Raw genomic sequence first — 21999 nt, 5'->3', positions numbered from 1 at the left:
GATAATTTGCTTAAAACTTCAATAATAATTCTATGTATTCTCTCAACTTGACCATTTCCTCTCGGTTGACCAGTTGTGATTGTATGATGCATAATTCCTTCTTCTTCGCAGTATTCTTTAAACATGTTGGATGTAAATGAAGTGTTGCGATCGCTTATGATTCGTTGCGGCGAGCCAAACGTCTGTTGTTGAATATTTAATTTATCTATTACTTCATTGGTGGATAGTGTCTTTGTCGGATAAATCCATGTAAACTTTGTGAATCCATCTACAACGGTAAGAATGTATTTATAATTTTTATTGGTGGATGTCAACGGTCCTAAATGATCAATATGGTAAGTAGACAATGGTAAATCTCCTTTATCTATTACATGTAGAAATCCCTCCTTCTTTCCTCTTTTATTTGAATTAAGTATACATTCCACGCAATTATCAATGTTTGTTTTAATCTTTTCCTTTAAATTCTCTATATAATAATTTCTATTTATTAATTCCTCAGTTTTAACACAACCAAAATGTCCGTTTTCATGATGTTTTCTTATAATTTCATTTTTCATTTTCTTAGGTACAACCATTAATTTATTTCCATCCTTAATCTTCCATAACATTCCATTTTTCTTTTTTGCAAGCACAATTGGACTAGCATAATCAGACTTACTTGTTTTTATTATTCCTTCATCAAGCCATTCTTTAATCTGTTTGTCAACAATGTTAAGCTCCAAAGGTGACAATCGTCGTGGATTCTGATAAACTGGTACATCATCGGTTAATAATATTTTAAGTTTTACATTTGATTCTTTAGTACATCTTTTGGGGTTATATTCTTTTATAATATTCTGTATTTTATTCTTATATTCTTTGTTTTCAATATTTGTGATATCTTCATTTTCATTCTCTAGCATTGTAAGGTGTAATATTCTTGTTGCAGTGATAGTTCCAGATTTAAAATTGATTTCTACTTCTTTCAGTACAGGATTTCCTAATATAATGTTGACAGGGATAGCGCCATCATCAACAACATAAAATAAAGTTTCAAAATAACAATCATCAATTTCAATTTTTGCTGTGAAAGATCCTTTTGTATAAATTTCCTTTTCAGCTATTCCAGTTAAAGTTTCTGTTGTTCCTGAATTATAAGATAACAATTTTTCACCTTGAATCTTCCTAAAATAAGACATAATTATTAAATTAGCATCGCTTCCGGTATCAATCAGGGCTTCTACATCAATATTATTTATTTTCAGCTTCTTGAAAGGTCTCACATCAATATTATTTTTAGTTGACATAATTTCCAAACTCTTTTTTATACTTTTAGAACATTCAGTTGATTTATGGCCAAACAAGTTGCATTTAAAACATTTAATGCCTTTAGTACAATTAGGCGACTCATGATCTAAATCTCCACAATTGAAACATCTCTTTACTCGTAGTGTTTTTTGAATTTTCATGCCAATGGACTTTGATACTGAATTACTTTGAATCTTATTAGGTGAATATGATTTTTTCTTAATTTCTGAATAAATGTCTAATTTCTTTCTGAATTCTTTAATGTTACAAGCGCCATATAAAATATTTTTGTTGGACTCACTGTCTTTAATACCGTCGATGACATATTCCATCAGGGCTTCATCTTCAACATTCCCAAGTACTGCAAGTTCCTTCATATGTAAAAAATATTGCTGATGAGTCTCATTCATCTTCATCCGGCGAGTTGAAAGTCTCTTGTGAACAGTTGCACTGTTCAACTTCTTACCAAATTCCTCACGGAGCTCAGACTTAAGTGTATCCCACGTGGTGGTCCCACTTAGTGAACGTAAAAATAGCTTGGCGGTTCCCGCGAGAAGCCGCTTCGAAAATATGAGTTTTTCTATTTCGCCCCATCGCATTAAAGAGGAAATATCTTCAAAATCTTTTACGAATGTTTCGATGCCATAGGCATCATCACCCGAAAATGGCGTCATTGATTTCTCTAAGTCATTGAAGGAAATACGCGGCGATGGTTCACCACAATCATCATCATCCTTTACTCGTTTCGGCGGCATGTTGAATAATGTAAATAAAAAGTTTTATAGTCTTCAAGTCGTAATCGTATAATCATAAGCTTCTTTAAATCTTAGTCTTCGTTCGTAATTCGTAAATTCTTAATCAGGTTAAATCACCGGCATCATAGTCTTCGTCTGTTTTTTCTTTATTCCACCATCCCGTATCCCGGACGAGCCCCCAAATTATGTGGGGATGGTGTAAATGAAAAGCCAAATTCGCCCAATCGATTTATTTCCCAGACACCGGTTACATATCAAAAATACATTTTTACAATCCTCCATTACCTCGTACCAAAAAACACAAAGTCAAGTCATAGACAACCAAAAATCTACAGTCTACAGATAACATGTCCACAGATTAAATAATAGAAAAACACAGACTAAAAATAAAACTAGTAATCATGAAATACATCTTAATATTTTATCCTATTCCCACATATATATAAATAAATATTTCAGGACAATTTGCACACACGGCACGATCTGATCCCGTACTAAGCTTTTTGTTGTAGGAACCAGATGGCTGTTAAACATACATATATAATTTTAAATAAATACTTATGTAGATAATTAACACCCAGACACAGAGCAAACATCTATGTTCATGACACAAATATTTTCCCTAGGTGGGAATCGAACCCACGACCTCTTGGAAGCCAACATGTCAGTCGAAAGGAGTTATATATGCTGTTATTTTTAGAATCTTTAACCTGTAAACGATTCAATATTTTGTATCGTCCAATGATGTATGCATTTATAATTTTTCTGTCCATCCAGTTTAAAGAAAACCATTCAGTTATAATTTTGTAACCAATAAGCTAGTAATCAGTAATAAACTGTATTACGTTACGTTTTCGTTTACATAATTATTTTATGTAAACGAAATTTAATAAAATTATCGTTAGAACAAGAATTAATCCATAAAATTCGGAAGGCATTACGCGAAGTCAAAGGCTTTCATCGCGTGGATTTATGTCCGCGGCGCGGTCACCGAGCGGGGACTGCGGTCACAGTGTGAGCGGTTATTGTAATTATAATGATTTTAAATTAATTGTGGTATTTTTGGCAAATACTATAAACTTTTGTGAATATATTGCTTTTTAGTATTCGATAGAACGACTTTTGTCTGAAAAAATAAGTTGAAATGCTTATAAATTATCAGTATTGATCTCAATCTAATTGCAGTGTAATTAGTTACATTATTTTTACATTAACAAGAATTTTAGAGTTGTTTTCTTTATTTATGGAAAAACTAAGTACTACGAACTTGCAATGTCCAATTCCTGTTATCAATTTTGTTACTTTAAAAATCATTTTTTTTTTTCTTATCTACCGATTGAAATTACATATCAATATGCAATGGTACTTTTTATATAACTAATCTAATATTAAGACGGACCTCAACCGCCGGTGCAGCCTGAAAATCAGCGCTGTTTTTGGGCAGCATTTTACTGAGGCTGTATCCGTTTGCTAATCTTAAGATAAATTTTGTTATGTTGTTGGCTGTGTTTTTGCAATAAATTTATTTTTTTTCTTACTTTCTTTCTTTTTTAATACAACCAAAAATAAGTCTATACCCGTACCCGCCGAAACTACGATCCAACCCTTCCGCGCGGGGTAATAAAGACAACGAATTCGGTAGGGTTAACGGACTTTTGTTTCTTTCGTAATCACTCGGTATTCGGTAATGCACTACGGTTTGAGACAATACACTGTACTGTACCATCACCTTGATTGGTATTTAGTTTAATTGAGATGTCTCGATGTTTAATATGATGATGGATAATGTATTTCCTATTTAATCTTCGTGCTGAAACGTATATAATAATGTCATATGACTTGTTTGAAAGCAATGGAAGGAAAAGCAATTTATACATGTAGAAATGATCGACTTGACAACGTAATTAATCCATTATACTTTTTAAGTTATTATCAAGACACTTTGCGGTCACAGTTAAACAGTAGATATGAGTATAAATCGTTTTTTATTCATTTATAAATTATCGTACGAGACTATTTTAATTACTTAAAATGTTATATACTTAATAGATCTGTTCTACTTTCACTCATAAAAGTTTTATGGAAAATTCCGCATCTATTATTATATTCGAAAATTCTCAAAGCATCACACAACAGCATCCGACGCGATATGATTATAAAAGTTTTTTAATCAATACAAAGAGCGGTTCGTGATGATTTTTTTCGTATCCCTCATTACGGTGTACAGTTTCCTCGTAATCAGCTACCGTTTGATGGCCGCTACGGGAGGAAATTGAAAAAGTTCCGCGGATGCCTTGAGAACGTCTTGGCTAGATTGTATAGCTATAGCTGGTCGCTAAGCTTATGTCTGTGTATTGGAATGTAGTTATTGTTTTATTGAAGCAGCAGTCAGATCAATTTATTCATGAAATTATGGAAAAAATAAGGTTCTATTTACAGCTGGATGTAGAGCACATATCACATATTATGTTTTATTATACGAGTATGTTATGATATGTCTACAATACAATTAAATGCTTTCTTCTTTTCTTTCTTTACTAATATTATAAAGTGTTTTTTTAACGTTGCGAAATTTTGCGTCTTGAGATAGTTAAGAAGCTATAGGTTACTTTTTACCGCCTAAAACATATATCTGTGTGAATTTTCTTGAGACGTGCGAAGCCGGATGTAACAGCTAGTAATGAATATTCCTTCCTTATTCGAGATCATGCATACAACCATTTACCATACACAAGCGATGTTTCTCAAAATGCTGTACGGAGTGTATTATGAGACGAATTAAAACAACGAGATCATGATTAAGACTAAACCTTTTTTCATATTAATAATTGTTTTAATATCATTATAATGGAGTAATCTCCATCATTTCCTTCCAGAAACTGCACCTACTTTCGCCACCAGCTTTCTGCGTGGAGCGGCTGGTGAGCAGCAACTGCGGCAGCCGGCTATGCCTGTGGGGCTCCCGGGGGGTGACGGTCATGGAGCTGCCGTCGAGGTGGGGGAGGGGGGGACTGTTTGAGTCCGGACACCAGACTGTGCTATGCAAGTAAGTGGCTTTGTTGAATGAGGGTAGAAATAAAAGTATTTACATAATACCTAAATAACGCACCTAAATTAAATTGCATTTATTCTTGTTTCATGGCGATCGATAAACTTTTTCATGTTTTGCCCTAACATAAAGTAAATAGTAATTATACGACAAAAATAACACATGCTTAAATAATTTCCTATATTTCCTATAACAATACACCTAAAACAATCTATATAGCTTTACAGCTTCCTAAAAATACTTTAAAGCAAAATGATACCTTCAATAATAAAAACACGAACTTAAAAATTAAAAGGCAAGCCCAACTGTCCACACCCTTCAAGCCAGGGATTAACCTCGTTACTAAAACTAAACACCTTGAATCTAACTGATAAGCTAACAAGAAAGCACGTAAGCAACATGTATTTTCTACCATCACTGTAAATTTTGTTACCTATTAAGCTCCTCGAAGCGGCCATAATGTTAGCCCGAGGTAACGATTAAGTCAAAGATTATGGTCTGGATGATGTAATGTAGATGTGACACTTGATGTGTGGAAATAGTGGATGTGACAAGAAGAATAATTATTATTTTCGATCGTGTGTAAGAAAATATAGTAGTAGTGTAATTGAGCCACATTTTTTTTGTAATAACGAAAAAGCATGTTCTAAGGAACATGATAATCGAATTGTATAACTTATTTTTTTTTAAATAGTTTTATTTAGTGCACTATAAACTATATTTATGAAGTACCTACTCCGTGTTTCCTTCTGCATGTAAAAGGCTCATTTCTTGTCTATTTATTATAGTTTTAACTATTTCAATATTTTTACTGACCACTCGATAGCTTAATTCTCTGAATAGTCTAAGATCACTTAGACATAAAACATGAAATCCTCACTGAGGCACTCCCCATGCGGCATAAAACTACCCTACGCCAAAACATTATTCTATACTTGCGCTCGCTAAAGTCACCACTCTTTTGTACATGTTATTAGGCGGCTATATCTCGGCATTTGCATATTTCGGCAGTAAAATTAATTCGAAGATTTGCCCGCATCCAGACGGGGGTGTTTTCTTGGGGCGGCGTGTTTTCGGATCTGTGAAGGCACTGGTTTAACCGATACAGATTAAATGTATTTGTTTTGGTGCAGGTTCGATTGTTTTTTTTTTTTGAGCTTAAGGCTTGGTTAAGGACGGATTAGGGGATTCTTTTTAAGAGTGGTTGCGTTGTTGGTAGTAATTATTTCTAGCAGGTTAGAAAAGGGAGAAAGTGTAGCATTTTAATGGAGGCCTCTTACATTGAATCTATTTGTTTTCTTACATAATAAGAAAATCCATACCAATATAATAAATGCGAAAGTAACTTTGTCTGTCTGTCTGTTACTCAATCACGCCTAAACTACTAAACCAATTTGCATGAAATTTGGTATGGAGATATTTTGATACCCGAGAAAGGACATAGGCTACTTTTTATTGCGAAATATGTACCACGGGCGAAGCTGGGCTGGACCGCTAGTTGTTTATAAACATGGAAGATAATGGATTGCTCTTAAAAATAAGTATCAGTAGATACCCTTACGCAAGTATGTTATTAAAATAGGCCAGTTAAAATAGATACTAAACGGAAACTCTCCCAGGATATACAAACTACCAATACGACATCACAGTACCAGATATAGCATAAACTGCCATGTTAATAGCCTGTAAAGCCAAAGCTAATAATCCCCACAACTAATATAAGCTATAAACACACCCTTTAAGCTAATTATGCTAAGATTCAACGGGTGAAGTTAGCGGCTGAGACGCACTTGTTATTTTTATGGCGCGGGTAAGTTTGATTTTGTGTGCCAAGACTAACACATGTACTTATGGAGTCAAACTTGTAAGTGTTGATAATTAAGGTAAAATTTGGGGATGTGAATTACGTTAGTTATGCATGTCAGCATTTATCGATATTAAAAAAATATCAGTAGTTAATAGTGCATTAAAAGATTATCAATCTGACTCTAAAATAGTTTCACAATACCGTAAAAATGAAATCATTTTGTATATTTTTTGAAGTGAAAACTTCTTTAGCGGCGCATAAAATCTTAAACTCGCGTCAGGACACGTGGCCTGATCGAAAAAGCGTAAGACGGACTTTTTTTTTTAGCCCTTATATTCCATGCGTAAGACGGATACCATTCCAAAATATCAAACATGCTGAACGTTAATAATCAAGTTTTCACTTCTGCCGGCACTCCCGGAGTGCAACCCGTCTTTTTTTTATTAAAATAATGATGACATATGTGATTCAACAAATGAAACCAATTTTCACAAAAGTTTTAATACACTATTCCTTACATTTCGAAAAAAATACAACGAGCAGACATAATAGTAGGATTATATCCTACTACAGTAAAACTTATTTTAAACTAGCTTTCCGCCCGCGGCATCGCCCGAGCAGTCAAAGAAAAACCCGCACAGTTCCCGTGGGATTTCCGGGATAAAACCTATCCTATGTCCCGGGGTAAAAAGTAGCCTATGTCCTTTCTCGGGTATCAAAATATCTCTATACCAAATTTCATGCAAATTGGTTCAGTAGTTAAGGCGTGATTGAGTAACAGACAGACAGACAGAGTTACTTTCGCATTTATAATATTAGTATGGATTATTTTTAATTTATATACACATACAATCTCATCCAGCCAAGAATCAATTAACTAACAATGTAACCATACATCTTCAGCCGTTCAAGGGTAATTATTGTCACAGACGGACCTCAAACATGGTCCTATGCAAACTGTGTGTGGGACACTGTAGCTTGTTTGTTGTGTTCTCGATTGTTCCAGAAAAATCTGTCTTTGTCGGAATGATTAGATCTTATAGTAGATTGATTATAATGTGGTGTGGTGTGGATTGATTATAATTGATTGTAAATGGTGGTCTCTATGAAGTTAATAATTAAACGTTTTTTCCTCCGAATTTTTTATAAAAATTGCATGTTTCATCAGATCATCGGCAAAAATCCCAATACTAATGTTATCTTAATAATTTATTTAGACGTAAATCGTTTTTGCAAACGTAAGTTTAGTATAGATAGCTGTTATAAACTTAAATTTGTTTTTTGGGAAGAAAAAAATGTATTAGTGCATCAAAAAATATAAAGGCAAAAACATTAGGAATACCTTTAAGTGATGTTTCATTAAATAGTGTAAGAGTTTGGCAATGTATTTCTCTCGGACACAATGCAAAACTGTAGTAGTCATTCAAACACTGAAAGTGTGTATTTGCTTATAATAACATCAGTACATCGTATACCTATTGATATGCGTCATTTACCATACAAAACATGAACCTCAATCAATAACAACTTTCCAATTTTAAATTACCTTACCCTCACATGACTCGGCTAACCCATCGCATTAGCTTCAAAACTAACATCAAAAGGCAAACAAGACACGACCGATACGTCAAACCCGCAAAGGGCCCACGGAATGTCGGTCATAAAACTAACATTAACCGCCCAAATGCAAACGTTCAGAGATCAATAGATATCGCTATAATCCTTTGACCACAACCGAATGATCCTGTAAGACTCAATTACGGTAGCCCTGATTTACCCGACCGATCCAATTTGTAAGCCTTACCCGATCGAAGGAGAATGTAACCGACAACGGAAAACCTGCTTTATATAATTGGAATACGATTCAAAGATAGCGATAGTCAAGTTCACGTATTGCCTAGTCATGCGAGTGATGACCGTATCGGTGGTATACCAAAACTATCCTTAAACAGTTTCGCATTGGGTGCAAGATCGGGTGGCATTGTTGAATATAGGAATGTTGGTCCTCCAATTATAGGCCGCAAACTATTTTATCTAACGCCCGTGACAACGTTAATCTTATTAGAATCTATTGGAATTGAAAACGTGGTCGGAGAAATCGGAGGGTGCCTGAGATGTGGGACGTCAATAGTGATTGTAAGATATATTCATGAAATTACGGGTGACTTGAAAAGGTTAAGATTATTGGCTCGCTTGATAGCTTGCTCTGGAAAAATTATAGGTATCATACCTTAAAGAAAATGCTTGAATTATGAGTTACTCAGCCACTCGTAACCCGGATTGGCGTGAAAGGATGCGGGTTCGAGTCCCGCCAGGTGATCGAATTTTTTCTATTCTTTATAAATTTCTATGTTAATGTTCTCGCTCATATGTCTCAAGTCAATAATTGTTTTTCTTTTCAATCTGATGATTTCGTCTAAGGGCTTTTAAACGATAGTTCTGATTAACTGTTACACGTGTTATCCGTCTCAAAACTAAAATTATGTTTACAACATCAACGATTTTACACCTGTTTATGAGTTGACTGTATGTTACTAAAACTCCCGTAACTTTTGTATAGAATATACCAAAAAATATTCTCATTTAAAACTGGCCAAGTCGCTAGGCAAATTACAAGCAAGATTGTCCTTAAGAACTTTTTATGATACATACTTAGACGTAAGTCAGGACCTAGGTTTTTAGCATTTTTTTATACTAGTTACAGTTTACTGTTTACAATCACATCTTATTAACCTACAATCTCTATAGAGATTGATTCAAGGGTTGTTTCCGTAAGCTTAAACCAATTTGCCGTTTAATCCACGGCTCAGATCGGGATGCGATCCGACGCCTTTGGATATAGTAATTGATTTGTGGTTCTAGGGAGTGATGTTACAAATGTCTTTGTTGTATTTTGTTTAGTATTTAGTAAGTTTATAGGTAACTAGCTGCTCCGCACGGTTTCACCCCCGTGGCTCCACCCCTGTTGGTCGTAGCGTGAAGAAATATAACCTATAACCTTCCTCGATAAATGGGCTATCTAACACCGAAATAATTTTTCAAATCGGTAGTTCAGTAGTTCCCGAGATTAGCGCGTTCAAACAAACAAACACACTCTTCAGCTTTATAATATTAGCATAGATATCATATGTTGTTCACCACTGTGTGAAAAAATTGTAGCTCAAAATCATCATTTTCAATGAAGTGATTGAAAAATAATTAGTCGATTTGAAAAATCACAAATTTTGATAACCTACGTTAATATTAACAATATTTAAGATTATTTTTAAATCATCGAACCTGTACTATTTCTCACACCAAAAACATTGCCTCTATCATCACACCACATTATCTAAACAAAGAGCATGGGACATTTTAGTATGAAGCCTGGTATACCTACCAATTTGCGATAAAAAAAAAGTCATTTTGGCGGCAAGAGATGAAACATGTGCCAATCGATAGTACATCAAAATACAAATAGGAAATACTCTTTGGTAAAATGTCGTAATTGATACGGTTTCGGAATAAATAAGAGTTTAAAAAAAAATTTTCTTTTTAGTTTTTTGAATTATTTGTTACTTCTTACACTTAAACGTTAAGACAAAGCATATACAACTTCTAATTTGTAATAAAAGGGTTTCAAAATGTTGTATTACTATCAAAACGAAAGTAATAAACCAACTTTGGGCTAGGGATACGCACGTGCGGTGCGTCACTTATCGACAACCGTTATCGATTCTTAGAAGGATGAAGAATAGTATACGCTGGCGTAAGTGCGACAGAGAGCGCAATAGATACTTTGCTTTTGATGGTAATGTAGCATTTTTAAAAACCTTTTATTACAAAGTTTTATAATGTTTACCTTAACATTTAAGTAAGAAACATTAAAAAGTAAAAAAAACTTATTTACTCCAATACTCAATACTCAATAATTTATTTGCATCCGAAACTGAAACTAAACTAATCTTCATCGTAACTAACCATATCGATAACGGTTGTCGATAAGTGACGCACCGCACGTGAGTATCCCTAGCCCAAAGTTGGTTTATTACTTTGGTTTAGATAGTAATGCAACATTTTAAAACCCTTTTTTTTACAAATTAGAAGTTTTATATGCTTTGTTTTAACCTTTAAGTGTAAGAAGTAACAAATAATTAAAAAAACTGAAAAAAAAAATTTTTTTTTTAACCCTTATTTATTCCGAAACCGTATCAATTACGACATTTTACCAAAGAGTATTTCCTATTTGTATTTTGATGTACTATCGATTGGCACATGTTTCATCTCTTGCCGCCAAAATGAAGTTTTTTTCAAAATTTCCAACTTTAGGTATACCAGTTAGGTTCCTTGCTTTTTTAATAACCCATTGAAATCCGTTCATACAAATTTACCCACATTATTACAAAAGAAAACTTTGAATAAGGGTCGCGTTAAGTCCAGCAGTTTTCATTATATTGCCCATGTCTTAGCTTTAGTAACAAGTATTAGTGTTGATTGTTGACTTAGGACAGGACCGATATGTTAATATATTTGATATGGAGTGGTCATTCTGTACTAATCTAACTAATAAATATTTCCTTCAAATAGAGGAGAGATTTGTTTGTTTGATACGATTTAACTCAGGAACTACTCGATCGATTTTCAAAAATTTGACCATTAGATATAGCAGCGTCTTTATAGTTTATCATGTTTATCATACGCTATTTTTTGTGCATTTTTACGTGTTTCTTTCTCTCAATTCATCGTTCTCGAAGAAACCAGTATATATTATATACAAAAATTCAACTATGAAAACAGAAAAGATAAACAAAGAATCTCTCTCAATTCTAATAAGAATATGTATTCCTTACAATTCTTTTCTTATTTATCCGATTATAATATTCTCAGTATTCATTCCACAATCCAATCCATACCAAAGTTTAAACTCTTCACCCAGAAAGGTGTTAAATATATATGCTAATTCCGATTTTTCCTCAAGGGGACTAAATTCCCACGGAAAAGTATTCTAATCGTCGGATCTCAGAATAGTCCCCTTTCTTGTGGGGACTAAAGCCGGGAGTGTCGAATACAGAATAGTCCCTTTATCCCTTTTCTTTTGGGAACTGCTGAAGCCGGTCAGTGGATGTATCGATGTCAAATTGGGAACTTCTTAAGGGATTGGAAGGGCTTTTTATTTGACACCGATTTGGTTTAAGGGTACGTTGTTATGTTTTCGTAATTGATTGAAGTGGTTTCTTACGTGAGATATGATATTGTGTATTATGTAAAACGTGATTTAATTAGATCAAATAATTGTAATAATTGACGAAATTACAGTATAGTTTTGAATCAACTTTTCTCCAAAGGACATCTTGAAATGAAAGTGGAGATTATTCGATTATAATTTAACATGTTTCGTGTTATTTTATCGTCAGTTTTATGTAGACGACTAATTGATCTGTTCGCTTAAAGTATCATCAAATGAAACCATATTTACAAATTCAACGCAAAATAATTAAAGCCACCACCTCATTACATGCCAAACGTAATTATCAACGGACGGACACAAAATAAATCCATATCATGCGCAAATAGAGCCGCAGCACAATGACGGAGCGGCGAACGGCCGACCATTTAATTGCGAAACACATAAAATTAACGTAAGTTTCAAAGTAAAACTTCACCGATGAAATTTCACAGGTGGTTTCATATAGCAATTAACGATACCGCAATCCGGCGCGTTTTAATACGGCCCGGTGTCCGGCGGCGCAACGAAAAAGCGAGGCGAAACGGAATGCGGGAAAAAGGCCCGAATGTCCACACACTTGAGGAATAGCAATGAAATTAAACGCGGCGGTCGCGTAATATCATTCCGCGCGAGTCTTGAAAACGAAATTAAATTTTGCATGTAATTGGTACAAAGAAATTGGCACAAAGGTTGAGCGGGTGGTCAGTTAGCCCGGCTTATCGCACATGAAAATTTCCTAATCATATTAGCTTTTGTTTCGCTCGCAGTCCAGTGGCGATGCAAGATGAATTTTATTACTGCCCGACTCGTATTTGTCATGGCAATAAGCTATGTAAATTTTGTTTGCGCTAGTGTTTTGCAAAAATTATACGAGCGCGGGTTGGAGGTGTGGAGTGGACGTTTTTATTGTATTAGCGCGAAATGTTAAGATGCGAAGTTTTAATGTGTTAGCTGGCATTGTAATTACGAGATGTTTTTCTGTTACTTTGATGATAAGATGGTTTTTATCAACATAAACGAATATTATAAGTTGTAAACTAGTACTGTTTTTATTACTTGCATGTCCTAAGAGACGAATGAATTTTGAAAGAATGCTTTTTAATTGATTCGAGTTAATTATAAACACACCTACATTTTTCAATTTCTTACAAAAACTCTGTTAGTCCTACTCATTGATTAATTCAACGTGTACATAACATATTTTGAACGCGTTTTCAATTGCGATTATTCGATTTAATTTATATGTTTCTGTAATTTAGGACTAGTTGATCGGCCCTCTGTGTCCTGCCAGACTGAGATTTTATTTCTTTGTCCCCACCGGAAATCGAACTCATATACTCATATTACCTCTCGATTTTACACTCACGCGTTAACCACTGTACCAAGGAGTGGGTCATTAATCCTGCCTACATAAATGATTTCAAATGCAAACTCCATCTTTCCACACACACCAATAATAGCGTAAGAGCCAACCCATTTTTATACACTCCGTAATAATTCAGCAAGTAATCGTAATAAGCTGATTTGCATACGTACCCGGGGCAGAATTAATATTATCACATATCCGGTCGTCGGGCGCCCGAGGAATTTTTAATGGCCCCCGTTAATTATTTGGCGGCAGTGCTAAGTTCCATTCGCATTAGATTTCGTTTTTGCTCAGTGAGGCGCCTGGCTCCTGAATTATTTAGTGCCGTGCCGAAAACTGCAGGATCGAGATCGTTCGGATGTGTGGACCTGGTGTATGGTTTTTGTGAAAGGTGTTATTGTCGTAATAGTAGTGTTAGATTAGTATATTATGTAATATGTATACTTGTTGGAAATTAGGTCTAGTATGGTTGGGAAGTTAGATGTATACCCACACTGTTTCATAGTTGACAAGTTACATATAGATTGGTCTTTAAGACAAATGCTTGGGATTTCTACAATTATTAAGGCTATTAATCATAAACTCTAGTAGGTATATACACGCTAACATAGTTGTTGTAGTAAAAAAATATAAGAAGCACATTTGTTTACATGACATCTCCTGCGCAGTTGTCTAAACTTACAATTTGGCCAAGAAGTATTTACTATCCTCAAACCCCACTTAAGCACTATCCAAAATTAAGGACTGCCCTTATAAACACTAGCACCTAACAATTTCATGAAAAACATAACCATAATATAAAAGAAAAAACCCAAGATGACATTTCATACATCGACGTGTAGCACATATTTATAACCCGTTCGTTCAGCGAGGGACGGTCGGTGTACATTATGTAAGCGGCTAATTAAGCGACCGGCGAGCGAATTAATAATATAGCCCCGGTACGGACCACTGCTTTGCGATGCTGAGGTGAAGTAACATTGGTTAGAGATGAAAAGGATTCGAAGAATTAAATGGTGAATTGATAAAGAAAAAAGATGTGTGTGTCGAAGATGTAAGTATAGGCTGGATTGTTAGGACAGGGTAGGATTGTCACGGATGAATTCTACACATACCCGTGGCCCTGTCGCTGATGCGGCTAGACGGAACACAGTGGGGTTTTGGTCGGTAGGAATCCGACATAACCCACGGCCGGATACCCCGGAGGCCGTGGGTATCTATGCAAGATTTCCCCACTAAAAAAAAAAAAGGACAGGGTAGGATAGAATGCGTGTGTTTTGTTAGTTATGGTACGGACCAATACTTTGCGATGCTGAGGTGAAATAGGATTGGTCAGAGATAAAATGATACATGCATTACATGATAAGGAATAGGATAGGATATATCTCCTTTTTTAGTCGCTGGAGACTGTTTTAACATTGGATAAATAGTTCAGCGTATGCATTTCGAGGATATGAAAATGTGCATTGATAAATATTGTATTGAACAATATTTAAGTGTATTTAGATTATTAACAAGATGCAGACGATAAGTTAAACAGAAGAGGAAAAAAATGTGTGCGTGTACTAGTGTACACACGTAAGAAGTGAAACTTCTTTATGACCTTATTTAAAAAAAAAAATACTATATGCAACTTTTCAGAAATACGTCGAATCACGCGTGATAGGGATAAGAAAAAGATGGCGCGTAACGGAAAACGGTACCTAGGTAACTAAAATTAATATTAGATCATTAAGAATTCGACATACATATTTTATGCACTAGAAGCATAATATGATATAAAGTGTGACGTCATCGCCAGGTGGTAGCAGTGTCCCAAACTCGAGCGAATTATTTTCACTCATTTTGATGTTTGGTCTGTGTAGACCAAGATACTGTGATAAAATTTATGTTATAAATAATATGAAACTGAATCAAAATTCATGATGCGAAATTAAATATAATAGAATCATAAAATACTCAAAGAAAGGCGTGTTAGAATGTTTTTATCTTTATTCAATTAGCTTTCAAGCATTCCTATAATCCTATAGCAACAATCCTCAAATACCTGTACTGTGACCTAAATTACAAATAAAAATACATATTAATAGAATATGCTATGCAATATGAACTAACGAACGAAAAATATTACGCACAATAACTACATTAAATTACTACTTTTGATAGAAAATATTTTTAAGATATTTGATACTTTTGTAAGTACCTTTTTTAATATTTTTCTCCTTAAAAATACACTATTTTCCTACAACAGCTCTTACGCTAAAAATAGAAATGTTTCGATGAATATGTATGATCGCATCTCACTGTAATGTGCACTTCGTATAATATAAAATTTAATTTCAAATATTCCTATGAGTTGTGAATCAAATATAAATTCTGTATGAGTAAGGATTTTAAACGTAAGAAAAAGTAATTTTAAATGTATTGGGAAACCATGCGAGTGTAATGCCCGTTAGGAAAGACGTAAATTTTAACAAATAAATTAATAATGATTGAAAATTTAGCTAAAATAAAAATCTAATCTAATTAAATATAAAACATAATATGGTCAATTTGTGAGGGCTCCAGGATTCGAAATTAATTGGTCCTTGGGATAATATTTTTGTTGCCATAAGAAAATAAAGTGTTGATGTTAAGAAGATAGTAGTCGCGGGCTGAGGTATAGTTTTCCTAATAGGAGAGTTCCTAGGAGGTTTCTTACGTCCTATCACTAAACTTAAAACCATACACCTTGGAGTGGAGTCGGTTAAAGATCACCAAATTGGAACACCATGCAGCTTCCATACCGAGTTGTTATTACTCTATTACGAGGGTCGGGGGTTGGTGTTAATTATACGATTTTCTTTGAAATAAGCTAATAAATATTGGATAAGGCTCCCCCTTGCTGGCCCTTTAACGAACACCTTGGTGGTGCTTTTAAGTGGCAGTCGAATTTTATTTAGTTTTCTATAATAAACTGGGTAATTTGTCTGTTTGCAGAACAAGATAAATTGCATTCAGCACATTATAATTTTTAATTGATCACTTGTCATTTTTAAATGCGTTAATTTAAGCACGTTGTGCTTTATTTTATTCTTTTTTATTGTTTTCTTGTGATTTTTTAAATGTTTTCTATATAGGTTTACTTACTTTGGTTTGTGACAGGATTTCTTCCATGAAACAAAATATGCCTTCAAGTATTTTTTTCCTTAATAAGATGATATTTTATTTGACACTATAAATTAACAAAAAAATGTATTTTTGTCCAAACCAATGAAATGACATAAATGTAATTCAAATAACAAAAACTGAGCACAAACATCACTATTTAGTTAAATATCAATTAAACATTTCCAAAATACATACAATTAAGGCCGTGTACGCGGTCCGTGCGCTGTTTGGCTCAAATATGTGATTTTTCAAACCAGATTGTCCATTAACCACTTATCTTGCAAACATTTGAATTACTAATAATTTTAGGAAATTTTATTGTCTATATAGTTAGTTAAGAGTTTTTTTCAATTAATACAGTATTTGTGAATACCATCAAGATAACTGAGCCGATGATTACTTGGTTTCACTTTTTGTGTCAATTTCGAAGCTAAAAATATCTGAAATTGCTGACAGATCTAACACACATTTTTTTTTAACTAACTGCAAAAATCCTTATTAAAATAGTTAGTTAAAAGATTTTTTTATTTTGGACTCCTAACTTACGAAATTAAAATCCGAACAATGTGAATTTTTTTAGAAATTATAGTCGACAAAATGATTATTTTCACCAAGATATTTGACTTAGTCGAATATAATTTATACATATTGCAATAAAAGAACGTCTTACTTATAAGATTAAATTTAAAAAATCAACTAAGGTACCTCTATTATTTTTCTACAATTTTTTTTTAAGTACTATAAAACACTGCGCGCGACCCGAATACCCGATTAAAATCAGTCGGCAGCGAGCCTTCCCAGAGAGAGGACATGTTGCTCGGCGCTCTCCTGTGGACCTATGCTGTTCATAGTAAAAGTATAGCGCAAGCCGCGATCTATCGTAATAGATCGCGGAGATTTTGACTTGCGTTAAATTGAATAAGCCCTCTTAAAGAAAATATCAAATAACAAAAGAGGCGACGGTCACAATCCCACCTCCCGGCAGGTGATTGGCGCGGTGTCTATTGAAACGAAAAATTATACTTGTTCTCATCGATCTATCTTAAATTATGCACAAATTTATTAAGTTTGCATATATTACGTGTTTCTTAATTCTCGTGATGAGTTATTGATTAACCGACTTCAAAAAATGATGCTCTATGTTCTACTGCTTTGGTTAGTATTAGTAGCAAGCAATATGTGCTAATAAGTGGTGTAATTTAATTATTTACATTGTTTTCTTACGATTTGATTTCGAAACATCTGTAAAACGAAATTTAAACAATTTTAATTATACATAATGTAGGCATTATTCGCACATTAAACTTTGGAAGACAATGCTTATTCGATAAACTGTCATAATATGGTTTATTACTATTTATTAAATAAATGCATAACAAATTAAGAAAAATATAAAGGTAATAATTTTTACAATACTTCCTCAACTTACGAACCTACTGTTATTTTCTTAACATACATAATATACATACTTATTTACGAAGCATCCCAAGCCTACTTTCGCAGTAGCTATATATTTTTCTCCGATAATAATTAAATTGTAAGTATTAGGTGTTAATGAAAGGGGGGAGGAGGTAAGAAACACCCCCTGGGGCAAGGTGAGGGCTGCTAACGATTGATTGGAATTATTTATTCACTACCCGCTTCTTGTTTATAAGGTTAAATGTTGTTTGTGTACAAAATTTTTGACGGTTTAAAAGCAGTTTCTTTTTTGGGTTGGATGTGAATGGTGGATAAAAAATTGTCTATTTATGGTTGCTTTAATTTATTTTTGGAGATAAATAAACAGAAGTAATGTATAAATAAAAAAATATTTGTTTGTATATAGGTAGTTAGTTAAAAATCTTGTATACCTGGTCACATTACAAATTGAATCACAATATTTGATAAATTTGTATTTATGCAATTGTTCTACAAACGCCCCATATTCACTTCACAAAAAAGGAGCTTTTCTATCTTTCCGTAATATTATTTCTCACCATAACGTGTCATTAATTCAATGTAATGATACCACACAAATCTAATATTCAATGGACAGGTTATTAAGCTCTTTCACCGTATCTTGTCATTTATTCCATCATCTCATACAAATCTAACGATTCAAAAACATATGTATGGGGCACACCTTATACAACACCCTATACCTTAAATAACTAAAAACTATTCTATACTCGTCTAATACAAACACCCTATATTCTATCAAAAAAAAATCTAACCATACTATCGCTATCACACCCAATGCTAACTTGTAACAATAATCCGCACGGACGGGTTATTAGGCCCTATCGCCGTATCTTGTCAACTGCGGTTACTATACAAGCATACACGATCACACGAATCCAAATCGACAAGCTCGGAAAAACTCAACCACTAGGGACCATTTATAACCAGCGGATTTTGAACTCTATTCCCGTGTAATAGAGACGCTGTTAGGTGCTTAAGGGTAGGTTTAGAGGTGTTCTGAATTATTTAGATAAGTCGTGTTGCGTTTGTCTCATTGACTTTTCGGATGTTCGGTTTGAATTGCAAACGGAATGGATTGTCATCTGCATATTGTGGGTTTGCAAAAATACGGTGTTACGATGTTTTGGTAAACATTGAACTGTTCAATGAATACTGTGGTTTTGTAGTTTGGAGTGTTCGTTGTTGTTTTGTTATTGTCTGGCAGTTAAAGCTGGTATAAACTATTACCTTACAAATGATCACAGTTATTTTTTACATTTATTTAAGAAAGCGAATTATACCAATGTCTACAAAATTATATTATGTGTTGCAATTGATCAATTTCAATTTGAATCTGTATTACTATATTCGTATAAAAAAGTTATCAGAAAGTCACAGTTATTATATTAGAACTGCGAATATAATATCATCTCTCAATCAGACAATAAGTCTTCCTTACTCATCAATATCTTATCATTAAAGTACCTTCACTTGCACAACCATACCCAAAAGTCCATTCACCCAAACGAAACCAGGAAGAGCAAAAAATTAAAACGAATTAGCAAACTCGCCAACATAGGTGAACGTCGAAGACATTTTTCCCGCTTCCCACCGGCCTGCTCCGTAAATTAAAATGTGAATAATTAACGCGGGAACACCCTGACCCCGCTGGCCCCCCGCCCACGGCAAATGTATTAGTTTTAAGCTCGCTATGTTACTTGGTAAGATTTAGTGGGAGGCGGGAATATGAAATCGTATAGGATTCTTTTTGGGGGATTAATTTGATTCGATTGTAGAGGTAGCTGGTGGTTTTAAGCGATTTTTTAAAATTCTTCTTTCAACGTATATAAACGTGTACAGGTACTTTTTGGTTTTAAACTTATCCTCATTTAATATATGTTTGATGATTCTAGTTTCTTTTGTAAATAGCATGGTCGCTAATGTAATTAATATCAAGACGTTTTAATGATAATAATATGTTTTACTGTTTTTACGTTAACCACTGAACTATTTATTATTACTATTTTGGCCGAAACTTTGATTTGAGTATAAGTTATAGACACGAATAACATCTCTGTCGGTGTCATGAAAAGCTGAAACCTTTTAGGTTGTATTGCTACGTTGTTCTATTTTGTAAGCTGTTACCCGTAGCCTCGCCAGCGTGGTCAAAAGAAGTTCCCTTGGGAATGAGATGTTTCACCGCGGTTAAAAGTAGCCAACATCACAGTCTACCTATAAAACGCTCTATCACGACTTGAAAGAAAGGTAAACAAACTTTTAAATTTATAATATTAGTAAGGATATAACCATATCCAAAAATATATATCAATCACTTAGCCTAAGTTGAAATATCCAAATTGATATATTCCAATCCAAATATTCCAAACTACAAAGATAATATATTTGAAGATTTCCCAAAAAATCTCTTCACTTGAATGCACCCTATTATTCCAACGCATTGTCCAAGAGAAATACACCATAAATAGTCATGTCCGAGTAACAAATTCAAAATTTAAGCCACGAATGAAATGGTCCTATTGAATATATAAAAGCTACCCCCAAAAAGATCTAACACTAATATCGGGGGTCAATCCCCCGGGCGAGACGCATGCATACTAAATGTCACGGACAAAATAGAATAAATGAATAATCATATTTTTCTATTCATCCACCCCCTTGATTAATCGCTGAAGGTATGTGACCCATAATATTTTGTTTAAATATAAATGTGTTTGGAAGTAAAGCCTGGAGTTATTGTTGTGTTTCGAAGAAGATTGTTAGTAGTTGGAGCTAGGATTATGACATATTTGAGAATATGATGTTATTGAAAGGTAGTTAATCTTTGAGTTGCAACTGATGTTTTTATTAATTGCAAAGATGGAGTAACTTTTTAGTAAAACGTAGCACATTGCAAAATAAAACAAGTATAGGTATATAGATTATCAACTGCTAATAATAACCAAATATGAAACGAAAGAAAATGACCACAGAGCAGGAACAATAACATACAGGAAGCCACAAAAAATTTCATATTATAATAAATTGTCTACCAAATATTATCACCCAATTTATGTACGATCGTGTTCCATACATTATCCCGCGGTCATATTGGCGTTAGAAAAAATAACATCGCCAATCGCCACCGACCATTGTCCAGTTCAAATAATCGTAAATTCCGAACCGGCTGAATATAATAAATTGCCGATGAGATCTGAGTGCCAACATTTCGGCAAACGTGTTCTAACGACGCTGCAAAATACGTGGATCTAATTCCTGGATTGTAAGTTCCAAAATCGCGTGCCAAACACTTCCGGAACGTTCAAATCGCGGGTATCCGTGTCTATTTGCACTCTGTACCCTTTGTTGTGGACTTTTTTTCGGTTGTTTCCCGGTAAAGGCTGATAGAACACGTTTTTCAAATCATTAAACAGTTTGAAGCGCGACCGCGGTTTGCAAAAAGGAGGACTCGGGTCGGTTTTAAAAATCGCACACGAAATGCACGGAAGTGTTGTTTTAACCGGATAATGCGTGTGGAATACGATGATCGTTTTTTTTTAACCACTTCCCGGATAGACTCCCGGGGCATTTTTATGGATTCTCGACAAGTGCTGATTCTTTTGCCGTGTTTGATCTTTTGTGCCTTGTAGGTGTACGAATTTTGTATGTTGAAAGGTACAGATTTAAAGAAAAATGTATGATATTGTGGTATTCTTTACTAGATAGAGTGTTATCTATCACCGTTAAAGTCACAATAAATATTACTATAAAAGAAGAGAAGTAAAATTTTCAAAAAGTTCAGAAAATCTTTTTTGTTAAAGAAAAATTTTGTACCATCCTAACTTAAAAATACATATTAACCTACAACCTCACTTCTACGTTACACATCATAAAGCTTGTAAACGAAAATAACAATTAACTAAATCTTTAAAACAATGCAAT

General features: G+C 34.0%; 1 protein-coding gene across 1 annotated transcript in view; it reads left to right on the top strand.

The window, feature by feature from the left end:
• LOC123700458 (nucleoporin 88) overlaps positions 1 to 21999 on the top strand; it is a 118758-nt gene that overhangs the window by 73645 nt on the left and 23114 nt on the right. The window contains exon 2 of the mRNA XM_045647669.1: positions 4919 to 5088. Coding sequence (XP_045503625.1) covers positions 4919 to 5088 — 170 coding nt within the window. The remainder of the gene's footprint in view (positions 1 to 4918; positions 5089 to 21999) is intronic.

Source organism: Colias croceus, chromosome 19 (genome assembly GCF_905220415.1).
Source record: "Colias croceus chromosome 19, ilColCroc2.1".
NCBI lineage: Eukaryota > Metazoa > Arthropoda > Insecta > Lepidoptera > Pieridae > Colias > Colias croceus.
This window is presented reverse-complemented; position numbering and strand designations above follow the sequence as displayed.